This window comes from Mytilus trossulus, chromosome 6 (genome assembly GCF_036588685.1).
Source record: "Mytilus trossulus isolate FHL-02 chromosome 6, PNRI_Mtr1.1.1.hap1, whole genome shotgun sequence".
NCBI lineage: Eukaryota > Metazoa > Mollusca > Bivalvia > Mytilida > Mytilidae > Mytilus > Mytilus trossulus.
The window spans coordinates 67,079,576-67,096,763 of record NC_086378.1 but is presented as its reverse complement, the minus strand read 5'-3'; the positions used below and the strand labels follow the sequence as shown (position 1 = coordinate 67,096,763).

Here is a 17,188-nt window from a genome sequence, read left to right as displayed (position 1 = left end):
TCTATCATGAAGGGAAGTAATTTCATGCAATTGTTAGTCATAGTCTATTTCAAAAATTATAAAAAGTTCTTTATATTGGTATGTAAAAATTTTAAACGTTTCAAATTTATGAAATTATATTCGTACATGAATTGTTTTGATACATCAATCACAAAAACTGAAATATATTGCATTGATTCATTTTGTAATTATTCACAATTATATCAGAAACCTAAACAGAATTATAAAAAAAATGAACCTGTTAAGGGGAGACAATTCTCGTATAACTTTTTCGAATTGGCACATAATACCACGGAATGTCACTCATCATACAAATGGCACATCTATATAATTAATTAACTGCGCAATCGCGCTCCACCTTCAATGATGATTCTGAATTATAAATATAACCAAAAGTTGTCAATCTATAGATACTGAAGACTAATGAAAGCTAACCCCCTGTAAAAATATTTTTTTGCACTTTTTTAAAACTTCCTCAGGAAAAATTCTCTAGCAACTTGACTTTCATAGCTCAATATTAACGTTTTTACAGAATATTTGAATAAAGTAGTTACAGATTATTCGCTTCTCAAAGTGTAAGACGCAATAAAAATCGTATGCTTGCACAATCTTACCGAAATACGGATTTAATTAAGTCCTAAACATTTTGACATTTCTTCGTATATTTTTATCGAAAACCGGTTTAAACAAATCACACATACGTGTTAAGATCCGACTAAATACCTATTTCCCGATATGGTCAGGTAAAATTGCTAGATAAGTATAATGTGTAGTCACATCTTCACATTATGTTTTAGTAGAATATCAACGAGCCTTAAATTTTCTTTTTTTTCTTGTTTGGATTTCATGTACTTAATTTTTACCCTATCGATCTCATTCTAGAGTAAATTAGTGTCCAATTGAGCCGTTTGTTTTCCCGGAAACTGTTGAAGTCAACCAATGTATATCTTACTATTTGGATTTAACACTCTGAAAGAGTTATTTTAAATTACATGCTTAACACTACGGGAGCAACCTTCGGTACAGAACATGAGTATTCTCTTTGACTACATGACTCTAGTTCATTGTAAGAAGAATTTTGTGTTGCTCTTTAGTCTGCTATGTTGTGTTTTGCTTGTTGCTTTTCTTATCGTCGTTTTATTTATTTGTTTGCAATAATGTTGTCAGCGTTCTTGGTTTGTCTTCGATTCACCAGCTTGAATATTCGTTAGATTTTTTAAACCTTTCCTGTAAATCAGCATGTTGCAAATTTCTTTGTTTGATCAAATTACACTGGAATGGATAAAAGAAACGCGATTCATGAACAAAGATATATATTTAATTAACCATTAAATGTTGCTATTTCTGTTTTTTTCTCTGACTTCTAATGAAGATATTGCTATAAATGCAGTTGGAGGTTTATTCATAAAACATAGAACAACTTAATTGCGTTTTTTAAAAGCTGCTTACCCTAAACTTCACGAGGACGACGCAGATCTGATATTTATTTTCACAACTAGGCTTGTCAGTAAAGGAGTATGTTCGATAAGGTCCTAAAATTGCCCCCTTTTTTAACGTAAATTTCAAATTCAGATTTATTGACCAATATCACGATAAATTATAGCTAATACATTGACTAGATAGGATATAAGCCATTTTGTTGAAAAATTGTCGTTTCTGTTTTCATTATGACGTCACAAGTTGTACTCATATTGTTTTTTCACAAAAACATCAATGAAAACGGGTTAATTTCAAACGATTATTTGACAGGAAACATAGAGCGCATACGTCGACAACAAAGATCTTTTAAAATAACGTTTGTGAAGACATTTAACATGTATTGTTTGAATATTAAGCTTGTCGACGCCTGCGCTCTATGTTTCCTGGTCCTTTATTTGGTTGAAATTCAGCTGATTTTGTCAAATTTCACCAAAACCCCTTATATTGACCTTTTTGGGACCTAAAAAACAACGTGTTAGAATTAAACTTTAACAAAAACAGCTCTGTTTAACTTTCTCACATGTCTTTAAGCGAACTTAAAACAATTATTGTCTTGTAACCATGAACTTTATAATTGGGGCCAAATATGGCACTTACCGAACTTACTTAGCTGATACAATTGCCTCAAAACTCACTTTCATGTTGTACGGTCAGTCAGTTTAAAAACGACATTACATATCATGATATTATTAATAATAAGTTATTGTAATTGTTTAGTACACAACGGGAAATAAATCATAGATATAAGATAGCTAGAACAAGTATCATGTGTATTAGGGACGACATCAAAAGAGCAATGTAAGATAACAAAAAATACTTGATTCAAATAGTTTGGGGGTGGGGGTTGAACTGCTGCAAGATTTGGTTATCAGACATTGATTTTTACATATATCCATATGGGTCAATCATTTTTTCCCAAATTAAGTTAAGAGAGGGGTAGGGGGGTCAGTGAAAAACTATGTGAATTAAGATTTTTTATTCTTCATTGAACTTTTGATGTCGTTCCTTACATTTTAAAAGAAATTGGTAAAAGATACCGCGATTGTGGTAATGACAATTGAAACATATCCGATGTCGTCATATTAACGTCGTCTAGCTTTATACATTAGATGCTCCATGGATAACAGGATATCATGAACTTCCTTGAAAATACAATTCATGATCATGGCTTTTAACTTATATTACCAAGTTATGTTTTATATAGGGTTTTTTTAAGTACTAATGTGATTCCTTAATTGATTGTTTGTGTGTTTTAGTCTGTTTGAGTGCGGCAATGACCTTCAGACATCCAATATGTTATACAGCTTAATTTTCTTAACGACAAATGATACTACTGTATCAAACAGTTGTATACTTACTAGTACTTAGAAAACCATATTCATTTTACTCTTTTGAACGATGAAACTGTCCTAAGTGTTCCTTATGATATTATACGTGCACCTAATTATAACCTATTGCAGCTAAAACAGATTAACACTTTTGTAAATTTGTGCTTTGTTCCTGCAGAATTTTTTACTCAATTTGTGGTTAAAATTTGTGACAAACGTAGATAAAAAAAATCCTGTTTTAAGACTGAATAATTCATACTTTGCAAAAAATATTGTACGTTATTATACAATCAGTTTTCTAATGGATACAATCGATATTCTTTATTTGTTTATTGATATTTAATTTGTAATGTTTAAAGGACAAAATTTTTTTAACAAACAATCGGTGTTCTAATAAGAACAAGATGTGCTTCCTTACATGGCAAGGCAATCTGTTATTTATGTGAATAAATTTGTACAAACAAGAGCATCTTATGTAGAAAAATATTCATACACAGTTTTCGCTTATACAACTTTAAATTCAGATATACTGATGATGTGCTCCTCCGTCAATAACTAACAATGTGTGATAGTGTCTCATGTCTTGCAACACATTTGATATAACAGAAACTATCGACATAAAAAGGTCGGTCCTACAAATGTATATTATTTTTTCCCCGATATTGAGAAAGACATGGACGACTGGAAACTAGGACATATAATAAACGTAATGTTTTAAGTAGCTGTCTGCCTAAGAATCATGCAAAATCAAAAATTAGTGGCAGACCCATTATTACATATTTCACTGAAATTGGCTGTAATATCAAGAAAAAGATGTAATAATATCATTAAACTTAATAATTCCTACTGATATGGGTCGATTTGGTTTTTATCAGATCATTCAGTTCATGGATTTTGAAGAAATGCACTGTTGTTTCCTTTATAAATTTTGCATTTTTAAATTGAAATAAAATCTTTTATCGGTTACATTCATTAAAAATCTTTATAAAATCTGAAAGATAATTGTTTTACTATCCAATTTTGAAAAGAAAATGATTTGGAAATAAATAAATTAATTTGCTAAAATTTAAAGAAATTTGTATTGTAAACAGTGTATTGGTTGCTAATGGAAGCTTCAAATTATCTCCCCTTTCGTGACTCTCCAGTGTAGAAATACAATTACCCTACAGTTGTATAGTAACAATATGGCTGAGGAAGTAGACATCTCAGAGCAGACTACACATTTATGCAGCCTTTCTCACTTTTCTAAGACTCCATGTTCACATGTTTCAACCACAGAAAATGCTTCAAAGTTAATTTATTTGAAAGAATGTAAGAAGTCAGTATCAAATCACTTACGTTCATTGAACATTTCATACGATGAGAACATTTTGACAGAAGGTCTTCTTATATGCTTACGTGTTGGTATATTTCGTTTAATGCCACATTTCACTGTTTGCCCTTATCATCGGTCATCTTTGGGGTTGAATTGGAAGAGGAAAACATCATGTGTATTTCCTGGCCATACTGGAAAGAGTAAAGGGGATAGACCGATATCATACAGGACCAGCTACGCTCTGATTTCCCAGGGAGGAACATTCTTGCCAATAGGATCAGGTAGGTTATTTCAGAGTTTTGAAATAATTATATTCTCATAAATGGTTGTATCTTTTTTTGTCATTGATGCCCAAATAATGGAGTTACCATTTGATTTGTAAAAAAGGGGGGGGGGGGTAGGATGAAATTAAAAATAAGCAGGACAAGAGTTTTGGTAAAGAAAGCAGGATTAGCAACTGGGTCACAAAAACCAGGATATAAAGAATATCACACTTGGAGAAAATAAAGAAAATTAATTCCTGCAAAAAAAAAATCAGTTTGTAAGCCAATTTTATTGACAGTGTATCCCAAGATCTTATAATTTCCACAATTATGTTCTAATAGACCACTTTTGAGTTCATCCGTCACCGGCAAAAACTCGTCAATTATTCACGCCTTTATGACGTCATTTACCAGATAGAGGGGCTCGCCTGTATCCCTGCACTATTTACGTTCATCAAGCGTCTTAGTGATCGTCTTTGTGCAGGATAAACTAGAAATAATGGTTGCTCTGTAGGTACTTACTGACATTTCCCTAATGACAGCAGTGTTGATTGTCAATTTTGAGAATTCAATTTGCCGAATAATTCGTACAATATAGAATTATAGTTTTCCAACCACTCGCTCAACATTGGAAGGAAGTGACGACGCCCCTAAACGCACAAATGACGATGATAAAGGCGCGTATAATTGACGAGTTTTTTCCGGTGACGGATGAACTCGAAAGTGGTCTATTGCTGGAAATTCAATTGCCATATTCAAAGTAAATGGAAGAAAAGATATAACACAATATAGAAACCATATATAGTACTTTGTGCATTTACATGTAAACTCAGAACATTTACATTAAAGAATGTCCTACTATTTACTTGCTCACTTGTTGGTACATGTATAGTCTATGAATGGGTAGCTTACTCAAAATGATCTACATTTTGTAGCTACAATGTTTAGCAGGTTATTCAACCGTTATATCTAATCTAGTTTGATATTTTTTTTTAAAAATATGCCATGAATGTCATGAATGTTATTAGCTTTTCAGCATGTTTAGTATACATAATACATTTGAAAATAAGAAGATGTGGAATGATTGCCAATTAACTAATGATGGGACAATAAACTCTCAATAAAAAAAATTAATGTTTGCAAGTATAGGTAATTAACTTATATGGCACTCAACAAAGAACATTTGCTTACATAGAAAGCTTTAATTGTTTAAAGGGTCAATGCAAGATTTGTGTAAAACAATCCAAACAAAAACAAAACATGCTGATTTTGTCATTCTTTTACTGTAGCAAAAATCAGGACCCTGTAATTCAGCTGGTGTCTTTGGTTGCTGTTGATTTTCATTTTTTTAATGGCCATTCATTTAGTTGTCTCTTTTCCTATAGTTTCTTACTCATTTTGGTTAAAAAGGTTGGACAAACTATTCATTGATATGCTTGTGGGTGTTTCATACAATGTATATTCCTAAAAGTTAATAAGGATTCAATTGAAAATAAATGTGTTATATTTTTATTTATATTGTTATATTTTATTTCAGCTATCTGTAAAGTCTGCAAAACAAAAACATGTAACATCCTAGAATCATTTCCTGATATGGTAAGAATAAACTTACTTCAAGTAATTTTTTATCACATGTCACTCAACTGTTTACAAAATAACATGTATGATTAAAGGCTTCCTTTATAATAAATGTAATACAGGATAGTTTTTACATTATTTATATATAGTCAAACAGTCAGTGTCTCCTTACAAACTTATGGAATGTGGAAACTGACAATGTATGACTTAGGAGGAACATAAAAAAATAGTCAATATTTATAATATGTATAATTATGCATTAAGCATACCAATCCAAACCTGACAGAGAAATATTTCATGCTACATTCATTTCCTAAATTGATAATTCAGAACTATCTATTTTTTGTTGTTGTAATATAGTTTTTTTTTCAATTGTTAGATATGCATAATGATAATCCTTACATGTTTTATATAAACAAAAACAGATGAGGTATAATTGTCAATGAGACAACTCTCCATACAAGACCTAAATTAGTAAATATAAGCAATTATAGGTTACAGTACAGCCTTCAATATGGAGCCTTGATTCACATCACAGGTATATTTTTAAAAGTAAACACACTACCAGTTTGTTATTTATTATTTTCCTAAATGATTTTTGAGTACAACATGTATATATTTATCTTTATTTTAGATGGACATTATTCCTGGTGATGAGAATTCAGGAGAAATAAAAATAAATGATCAGGTATGGATATTTATTTAGTTTATATAAAAGTATTTCTATTGCAATTTTTGTACATGTGTATCAATGATTTTGATTGGATGACAGGTTAACTCAATTTGTGTCAGTAAAACTACAGATTGATGTCCGCAAAGTTTCAAATATAATACAGTTATCTCTTAAATGTGGTATGGGTGCCAATAAGATGCATGGCTCTATCCAAGACGCAATGTAAATTAAGAAAGAAGAAGATTCACTTTTCAATAATATAGCATTTTTAAAAGCATAATTTAACCTTTCTCAGTAAACAGCAATACTTCAACATGATCTATGCAAAAGAAATTGACCACCAAGACAGCACATTTTTTGGAGATGTCTAGACACACTGAAATACAAAATACACAACTGAAAAATGGTTTGAACAAAATTTCACTGGAGACTCAATCATCTTCTTTTTGTAAAACATCCCCCAATTTATATTTTGAGAGGTAAAAATCCCATTTTGGTGGTCAAGCAATCACTTTTAAAACTACTTGTATTCTGTATACCAAACTAAACTTTAGTTTCAATTTTAGGATACATATATATATTTTATTCATTTATCTTTTAGATGGACATTTATCCTTGTGACATGGATTCTGATGGTCATTATTTAGAGCATAAGGTATGGATTTTTGTGTGATGTTTTTGCTATATATTTGTAATGTGCCATTAGTATTATTGATGATTTAACAGGAAAACCTCTTAAAAAATATCATAATCACTTCCATTCAATTATAAATAAAATGTGTTATGATTGCCATTGAGACAGCTCTCAAGCTCAGACATAACTTTACATTACTACAGAGTCTTCAACATGGAATAAAAGCACAAATCCCATAGCCAGTGATCAAAGATCTTCACAGGACGACTGTCAGTTAAAAGATTTACATAGTTTTTTACATACAGAATTCATACCAATTATGATTTAAATTTAAAAAATGGGTATAAACATGGTTTTTATTTAGGATGTACTGGATGAAAAAAAAAAATACACAAATGTATTTGCAAAAAGATCAATAATATGATGAAATGGTGATCCAATTCATATTATCTTTTCTATTCATCATCTCAGTAATTCTGTTTTTAATTACTCTGCATTTTACTGTTCAAACTTCTTTGTTTTTATTAGTTTTCAGTAGTTGAACAGAACCAGACAAGATATAAGTGCATGCAGTCAGAAGATACGACAGCTAAGGAAGAAAATGACATGGTATGAACATTAACACATAAATAAGAAAAAATTAACTGCTTTTTAAAAATAAATCAACTATAAAAGTTCAATGTCATAGAATTTAACTACCGGTTATATTGCTTTTATAATTCCACTCCATTTATACTGGTTAAATTCTTATAAATAATAAAACTTATTTGTGTCAATAAATGAACTTGTGTTTTTATACGTCCATCAATTTTGACAGGAGGAATTATGGTATTCAAGTGTCAGCCGTCCGTCCTTCCGTCTGTCCATTGTAAACATTTCCCACTGTAACTAGAGAACAATTTACCCAAATTTCTTCAAACTGAGCATAGTTGAGTCTTATGATAGTCAAACGATCTGTATACCTGAAAATGAGACCGTCAGTCTGTCCCATGAAATTTTGTCACATTTTTTTCAGATCCTGTTTTTTTCAAATTTGGTATCCATGTTCATATATATATTAGAGCTATCTATACCAGGTGCTATGTTTTCAGATTCATCACTAAACAAATTCCTGTTTACCCTGTTCCTTTTTTGGAATGAGGATGAGCAAGATATAATTAAAACATATCTTGTATTCTTCTTGCATGTATTGCACACATATATGTTTGTAATTAGAACCTGAAATAAATTCCTCTTTTCAGATAAGTGAAGATGAAGCATCTATATGGATTTCACAGTCTGATTCAGAAAATTATACGGTATTTTTTTTTAAAGAATTACACAATAGAAAAAAAGGATATATATATAGATTCATTATACAAAATCAGTGCATACACAGAAAAAAAAAATTAAAACAGCCACATATAAGTTATAACATATATTGATATATCCTCATAAACATTTCCTTGTATGAAGTATTTTAAGCCTTTTATACCTTGATAGTTCAGCTTTACTAACTCAATTTCAGTAAGTTGTTTAGACCCCCCATCTTTAAAAAAAAGAAGGAAAATATATATGCCCTACCAAGAATCTAGATAAAAAAATGTAGTAAACACACAGTCAATATGGACCCACAATCAAAGTTTTGGGGGTATATAGGAATCACCCTGTCAGTCTATATAAAAAAGAAGATGTGGTATGATTGCCAATGAGACAACTCTCCATAAGAGACCAACATGACACAGAAATTAACAACTATAGGTCACCCTAGGGACTTCAACAATGAGCAAAGCCCATACCGCATAGTCAGCTATAACAGACTCCTAAATGACAATTTAAAACAATTCAAACGAGGACACTAACGTCCTTATTTATATAAAAAAATTAACAAATTAATAACAAATATTTAACACATAAACAAACGACAACCACTGAATTACAGGCTTCTGACTTGGGACAGGCTCATACATATATCTTGTAAGTGCAACTCCTCCCAAACAAATTGACAGATACTAATGAATTTTTACACAGTTGCAGTACACAACCTGAGGATATACATGAAGAAGAAAAAAACCTGGTTCAAAATATTTAAAGGGAGATAATTGAACTCACTTAGTTTGATATTGCAATATGTGGTAACAGGTATTGTAAGCTCAACTTCTTCTTAAAGCCTTGATGGATATTGATGAAACTTGACACACTTGCAGTACATAATCTGAGAATGTGCATGAAAGACAAAAATCCTGGTCCAAAATATTTTAAGGGAGATAATTGAACTAATTTAGTTTATTGAAGTTTATTGGAAGTGGGGGTATCCTTTAGTGAGTTAACTCAGAGTTCTATGCAACTCTTGGAATGTCAGATACAATCCACTCTCGTTTCATTTTATTTATATCCCTCAAACAGAAAATGAGTTATGACGACCCCAACAATCTATAATTTCACATTAAAATTTTAACCACCCCAACAGAAAAAAAATCTTTGGCGTTCCATGCCATTGCCAATGATTCAAGACAGATGATTTAAAAAAAAGCAATCTGAGTTATATGTATTTAAAAAAATGAAATCTATTGCAATTCCTATTTTTTAAAGGTTTCTCTACCATCATCTCAGATATCATCATGGAGTGCAGAAAATGACATACAAAGAAACACATTAGAGGAAATAAACAGTGCACTGAACATTATTGGTGGGGGAAAAATCAGTCCAATTACATACCAAATAAGGAAGGATGTTAACGAACTCAAACCAAGAACAGTGCGCAGCCTGAAGAGAAAAGCATCTGCTACTGTTCATGAAGCTCTTGACTGTCTTGCACCATTTCAAGCAAAAAAAGTTTGGCAACTCATAGATATGGACATGGTAAATATACTGCCCTTGAAACAAACTATTTTTGAGATTAATGTAATATATTTTATACTTGGCCTATGTAAAAAGTATTTGCAATTTGAGTAAACAGTCACGAGTCATAGAATATAGAATTTAACCCCCTAACATTATTAAATTAGTCTTAGCAAACAATTTTAATTTAAATGCCTTCCCAAAGGTCATTATGAAACAACTGCTCTGAAACCATTTGAAACTTCTGGCAATTATTTGCTATCACATGTGTTTGACCCATTTATATACACATTTTGATTTGACAACTGTTTTAGGAGTTATAGAATTTTCACATTTCTACTGGGTATTTCAAAATGCTGCATGCTTGGCAGAGAAGCAGCAAATACCAATTTCAAGTATTTGGTTTTACCAGGCTGAGAGTCAAACTCACAACCTACCGCACTCAAGCCGATTACGCTAACCATTTATTCACTGAGGCAGATACCCTTATTTGAGATTATAATCTAAAAATATAACTTAAATGTTAATTTTTGAAATGTTATTTCAGTGTTCAACACCATCACCTAAAGTAGATGAGCTGGTTGTTCAACTCTTCAAAGAATCAACTGACAAGTGTACCAAAAAGCAGTTTCTGTCAATGATCTCATTAAATTACACAAAGCAGCAGCTGAGAGACATATTTCCTGGCATTAGCATATATGAGATTGACCAAGCCAGAATACATGCAAAGACTTGTGGAAAAGGTATTACACTCTTCATAATCAGTTCTGTATGTATCTCTTAGGATATTACACCCACTCTTTGAACTGCCAAAGTTACAAAAATGACAAATTGAGGATTTTTTTGTAAATACTGAAACCATTTATTTATAATATTTTAAAAGTACATGTATCAATGTCATTTGCAGTGATTATGAAAGGACACTGTCAGTCTTTGCATCAAATAAGTGGTACTTTTCTCTTGGCCAGACACAATCAAAGCTTGTATTTTAAAGATTCCTGTTTGCTTGATTTCAGATTTATTTTTACATTCATAGCTTTTCATTAGCATCCTTAGATTTGGTTAATTTTGTTCTTAAAAGCAAGTTCTACTGAGTAATTGATTATACATACATGGCTCTTGAACTTACTTTTTACTAAAACGTATATTTGTTGTATCATTTGTGAGCATAACATCTATTTGATATATTTCAGGTGTTCCACCTCCAATTAAAGAAAAATGTGTTCGCCAAAAAATGAATAAAGATAAGCTTGATCATGCACTAGATTTCTTCCTGAATCCTTCATTTCATCAGGTAAATATATTTTCATTATGTTGCCTGTGAGCATGTGGAAAGATCACCTTCTGTCGTCTTGCATCTGCTTCGTAGTACATGTATGTGTGGTCTTCACAAAATTTTCTCAACTAGGTCATGTAGGTGTCAGAAGCTTTATCTTATGTGCTATACTGTGAGAAGTGATTTTTTTGCGGCTGCTCATCGAACTCCTGCTTAAACTTGCTGTTTCTTAAGGACATACTTCTTCCATGGAAGCCCATCTAATCAATTTGTAAAATTTTATTTATTTTACTAACTAACTTTGAAACCATTTGGTTTTTTATGAATGGTCATGATTTGAAGGCCTGCTAAACTTCAAAATTTTAAAATGATAATATTGATAAGATGAATACCTGAAATAATTTGCATAATCAGTATTTCAGAATGTGATAGATTATGAAACATGTGTCCTAAGTATTTGTCTGTAATGTATTTATTTTTCAGGTAACTTCAGTTGGCACTAAGCAGATGCATTTACGAAATGGAGAAGTCATCACCATCCCACAGGTTGTAAGGACAGCATGTCACTCAACACTAGTGACAATTTACCAATCATTCTGCCAAGAAACAGATTTCTCACCTTTGTCCAGAGCCACTCTTTTCAAAATTTTGGCTGCATGTCCTGCATCAAAAAGAACTAATCTAAAAGGACTGGATAATGTTGCAGCAGATGGTGCTTTGGGATTTGAGACTCTATTATCAACTCTGTCAAGCATTGAAAGATATGTGTCAGATAATGACAAGCTAATACAAGTTAAGGAATGCAGAGAAAACCTGTTAGCAGCAAAGCTTTACTTGAAAACAGATTTCAAGGCTCACATTAAGCAAAAGGATAGATGTGCTGATCACTGCATTAGTTTTGCCCTTTCTGATCCTATGGATCAGAAACATCAGCAGCTGTGCAGTGATCACATTCATGACACAAGCTGTGACAGGTGTGATTTATTTACCAACACTGTTCTGGAGGTCAAAAGCCAGATCCGTAATTTAGGAGGTATGATACACTGTTAGTAAAACAAATACTGAATTACAATGTCAAAAATATTATTTGTATGCCCCACCTACGATTGTAGAGGGGCATTAGGTTTACCGGTCTGTGGGTCTGTTCGTTTGTCTGCCTGTCCACTGTCAGGTTAAAGTTTTTAGTCAAGTTAGTTTTCATGAAGTTGAAGTCCAATTAAATTGAAACTCAGTGCACTTGTTCCCTATGATATGATCTTTCTAATTGTAATGCCAAATTATAGATTTGACACCAATTTCACGGTCCACTGAACATAGATAATGAGAGACCTGTGTCGGGTTAAAGTTTTTGGTCAAGGTAGTTTTTGATTAAGTTTTAGTCCAAACAACTTTAAACTTAGTACACATGTTCACTATGATATGATCTTTCTAATTGTAATGCCAAATTATAGTTTCGACACCAATTTGACAGTTTTGAAGTGGTGGTTTGTCATCAGTAATTAATCTGTAACTCAGTGCATCAACAACAGTGTCAGTTTATATAGATTTTAATAAAATTATTGTAATAAGTAAGTAAACTAAACTGAAATGTTTTTTTAACTATTGCAGATGAACTTCCACCAGATTTACTATCTGACATATATGGTGACATTGAATCAGCCTGTGAAAGAATAACAGATTGGAAAAGACACATTGTAAGAACCATCAACCAAGACAAAGGCCGCAGTGATCTTTTGAAGAGCCTTTCACCAGAACAAGCAGTCATTGTCATGGACTGGGCCATGAAATTCTTACCCATGTCTTTTAGGGAAAAACAAAGTGACTGGTTTGGACAGAAAGGTGTCAACTGGCATGTCTCTGTTTGTATTTATAAGTCAGAGAATGAAGAGTTGAAGGTTTGTATTATTATTTTTTTTTATAAAAAAAAGTGTTTTTGGGTATATCTACCAACCCACTCCCCCACCAGCACCCTACACAAAAGAAAAACTTTTTTTTTTTTTAAATAAATGAAATAAAAGTAAATAAAAACTACTGTGATCAGAGCTCACACAATTATACCCCTGATCCTTGCAAATTTCATGTTTTGGTATTGGGAACCCCAAAAATCAATTTGATCAAGTACAAAATAGGAGGTGCACACTGGCATAATATGATTGAGATTCTCAAAAAGTTTCATTACAACTTTAGAAGGGGTAATGCAAATTGTACACAATTTGGTTTAAGATATGTATCTATAAAATAGGTCAAACACTGTACTCAATGCTTCTATCAAAAGACATCTGGATGCAAAAGATAAAAAAAAATCATAGGTCAAAAACGTTATTTCTCGATTTTTTTATCAGTTTCATTTCTAAATAACTATTGAAAAGATTTTGTAAGGTTATAAAAATGGCTTATAATTGAACAAGTAAAAGATTTATGATAAATTAGGGGTAAGCATTCAAAAATATTTACGACAGTCAAATAGATAAAACCTGAGGATTCCTAAAGTCTGACAAAAATGACATGACTAGCAAACATCTTTTAAAAATGTCTTTTCTATTTCAGCACAGAACTTTTGCACATTGTGTAGAAGCAACCAAACAGGACTGGTATACTGTGTCTGCACTTTTGGAGCATACTTTGCAGACCATCAAGAGCCAGTTGCCAAATATCAAAACTGTCTTCTTACGCAGTGACAATGCTGGCTGTTACCATTGTGGTAACCTTTGGTTCTCCATTCCTTTTATTAGTGAAAGGACAGGTATGTTGTATGTAGGTTAAGAATTTACCATTGATAAGTATGTATCAAATGTTACCTGATTTTCTTACTTGATTTTCTTATCTAAAAATACTTTATTGCACACAAACAATTTATGGATGGATAGGAGTAGAACATGATAATAAAAACTAAATATTAAGGACTAGAGCATGATGATCAGATTGGAACATTGACCGTTACTTCGTACTGGTCTGACATACAGAGCTTGATTTTTATATGCATAAGGTAACCGTCTGATAGCAGATTGTTAAGAAACAATTGAAGTAATCTTTTGATGTATAGTTTTCTAAATAGTTTTTTTTTTTTGTAGGAGTTTATATAAAAAGATATGACTTCAGCGAAGCTCAAAGCGGAAAGTCATACTGTGATGCAAAAATTGCACACATGCGAGGGAAAATCAGACAGTGCGTTTCAAATGGAAAAAATGTAGTTTGTGCTTCAGATATGAAGTCTGCAATAGATGACTATGGGGGAGTTTCTGGATGCCAAGCAGCTCATGTGGAAATCACAAATACTTTGGATGATCATAGAGCAACTGGTCTTATTAAAGGAATCTCCAAAATATCCAATATAGAGTTTCAGGAAAATATGCAAATAACTATGTGGAAAGCATATGGTATTGGCCAAGGGAGAAATATATCTGTTCAGGGACAAATGAATAGTCAAGATGAAAGGTTGGTACAATTTACTAAACATAATAATATTTTGCATGGTATATTTTGTTTCAGCTGCCTAGCAAATATGCCTACCCTGACATTGATTTGGATAATAGATTATTTGTCTATGGTGTTTTATAGCATGAAAACAATGGGTCCCCATTTTAAGTGAATTAGTAATTCAAAAGAATGGATTTGGGTATTAAAATTCATGACACAAAATCAATTCATGGACCACTATCCACAATCTACCAAATGATGATAATGGTGTTGATGTAAGCAGTTACATGTCACAGTACAACCTTAAACTATTGACAAAAATCATTCTGTTTAGATAGTTTGACATTATATATATGTGAAGTTTCATATAATAACAACTGTTAAAACAAAAACCAATATGATAAATAGCAATTAATGACTTGAGACCATATTGGTCATGTTTCTGTTCACACAATCATGTTTTATTAAAATACATACATGTATAATCATGATTTATTTTTATAAAAAGATGAATTTGAATTTTATAAACTTTTTTCAGGTCATTGAAAGTGATAGCTGATTTTAAACCTCCAATGAAGGTGGAAGGATCCATAAAGCAGAGTTCTGCAGGTGATGGTTTCAGTTGTCAAGAAGGTTGTGTTCAGACCTTTACCTCATTTATGGATATGCATATGCATTGTTTGATTGGTGATCACAACTATGATCTACAACAAATGTCAACTTATGACAAGATTAAGCTCAGATGGTATGATGCTTGTATAAACTTGTCTGAAATATTGAATTTTAATCGAACTGATGCTTCTCAACCAAATATCTCACAAGATATAGCCAAAGAACAACAAGGTTGGGCCTTAAAAAAAGAAAGGAAGCATGTGAGATTTTCAGACAAAGTTAAATTATATCTAAAGTCAATATTTGAAGATGGTGAAAAGAGTGGGAACAAGATGAATGCTGGCACTGTAGCAAGAAATATGAGAGTTGCACTAGAGAATGGTACCAAAAAGTTTTGCAACAGTGAATACTTAAATGCTAGTCAAATCACATCTTACTTTTCACGGTTAACTGCAGAGAAAAAAATGCCATCAAAGTCTTCAGAGGATATTGACAGTGCGGTAGCTCTTATCGAGAGGTTTGAAGCCATAGAAGAAATAACAGCTTTAATCTAACAATGATTTTTTTAACAGTACTGTGTAATTTGTGTTAGTTGTGTCATTTATACTGAACACACTTCTTTTTTTAAGTTAACCATTGTTTTTAACACATTGTTTTTATAAGAACATAATTATAAAATGATATAGCTAAATTCATTTTTGAATACAATAAGTTGACAACAAATTTTGTCATTGTAAACCATATAATTATTTATACTGCAAGCCTTTTATTTGAGCAGTCAAAATGCATTGGCAGTATATTTTTGTGTGATATACTGTCACTGACAATGTGTTTCCATAGAGTTTTATTGATGAAGTCATTAAGTAATACAGGTTCACGGAATCTTGACGTCATCCGCTTCAAATTCAAAATATTGGTTTTTACCCAAAATATTTCTTTTGTAAGAAATTTAAGAGTTGCAGTATATAGAGAATAACCATACATTGTCTTACGATATAAATTATATTTTTACTCAGCTCGAAACAGGATAGAAATGCTCAGGAAAGCCTTGATTTCTTCCTGTTTCTAATCCTTGTACCAATAAATTTTATATTTTTAGACAAGGTATGGTTATTCTATATATATATATATATATAGGGTTAGCAATATTATTCTCATTTACAATCCTTTATTATGCACATGCAGAAAAACCGGAAAACTAATATTAAATTAATTTAGACATATAAGGATAAAATGTGCAAAATTACAGTAAAGATAGTGACAACAAGTGTGGTCAGAGCTAGTGATTACTTTTTACAGTCTATACAATGTCCTTGTAAATTCAGTTCTTGTTTATAGAGAATTAAAGTTATTGTGACTGCATGTATGTATAAGTAAATAAAGTACTGAAAATATTTTTGTCATTTACATTTTTATGTACAGATGGCAAAATTTGCAAAGTTAAAACTGAAATTTGTTTTGGCTCCAAGTAAATAAAAAAAAAGGACTTCAAATAGATTTAATTATACATATAATTAGTATGCATTTTTCTAGGCTTTGTAGAAAGTTACTACTGCCCATGATTTGATTCTAACTTTAAGAGACTACAAGTATATTATGAAAGAATATCAAAATCTAAACAAATCAAAATTATTGGCAAAATAACCCCCCTTTTTTTAAAGAGAATTCTTGCTAATATTGCCTTATAAAAGAAAAGTCAATGTCTTTGTCATATAACTATTGAGTTTTCAGTCTGGACACTTTTTATATTCTATTTAAAAAAAAAATGAATGGAAGAATAGGGGTTTCAGAAA

General features: G+C 31.5%; 1 protein-coding gene across 1 annotated transcript; it reads left to right on the top strand.

Annotated features, from left to right (window-relative positions):
• The first annotated feature begins 3,799 nt into the window (after positions 1 to 3,799).
• On the top strand, positions 3,800 to 16,790 carry LOC134721716 (uncharacterized). Its single transcript, XM_063584894.1, has 14 exons — positions 3,800 to 4,403; positions 5,923 to 5,981; positions 6,598 to 6,651; positions 7,238 to 7,291; positions 7,799 to 7,879; positions 8,512 to 8,568; positions 9,842 to 10,111; positions 10,638 to 10,833; positions 11,284 to 11,384; positions 11,850 to 12,399; positions 12,975 to 13,261; positions 13,914 to 14,109; positions 14,438 to 14,801; positions 15,322 to 16,790. Exons 1-14 carry the CDS (start codon positions 3,992 to 3,994, stop codon positions 15,947 to 15,949), a joined length of 3,309 nt encoding a protein of 1,102 aa, XP_063440964.1. The 5' UTR covers positions 3,800 to 3,991; the 3' UTR covers positions 15,950 to 16,790.
• Positions 16,791 to 17,188: the final 398 nt, after the last annotated feature.

Bases quoted from the DNA above. Each gene is read 5' to 3' on its own strand.
- LOC134721716 (XM_063584894.1), top strand. From the start codon at position 3,992: ATGGCTGAGGAAGTAGACATCTCAGAGCAGACTACACATTTATGCAGC. The intron at 14,110-14,437 runs GTATGTTGTATG...TTTTTTTTGTAG, and splicing joins TTTTATTAGTGAAAGGACAG to GAGTTTATATAAAAAGATAT. The intron at 14,802-15,321 runs GTTGGTACAATT...AACTTTTTTCAG, and splicing joins ATGAATAGTCAAGATGAAAG to GTCATTGAAAGTGATAGCTG.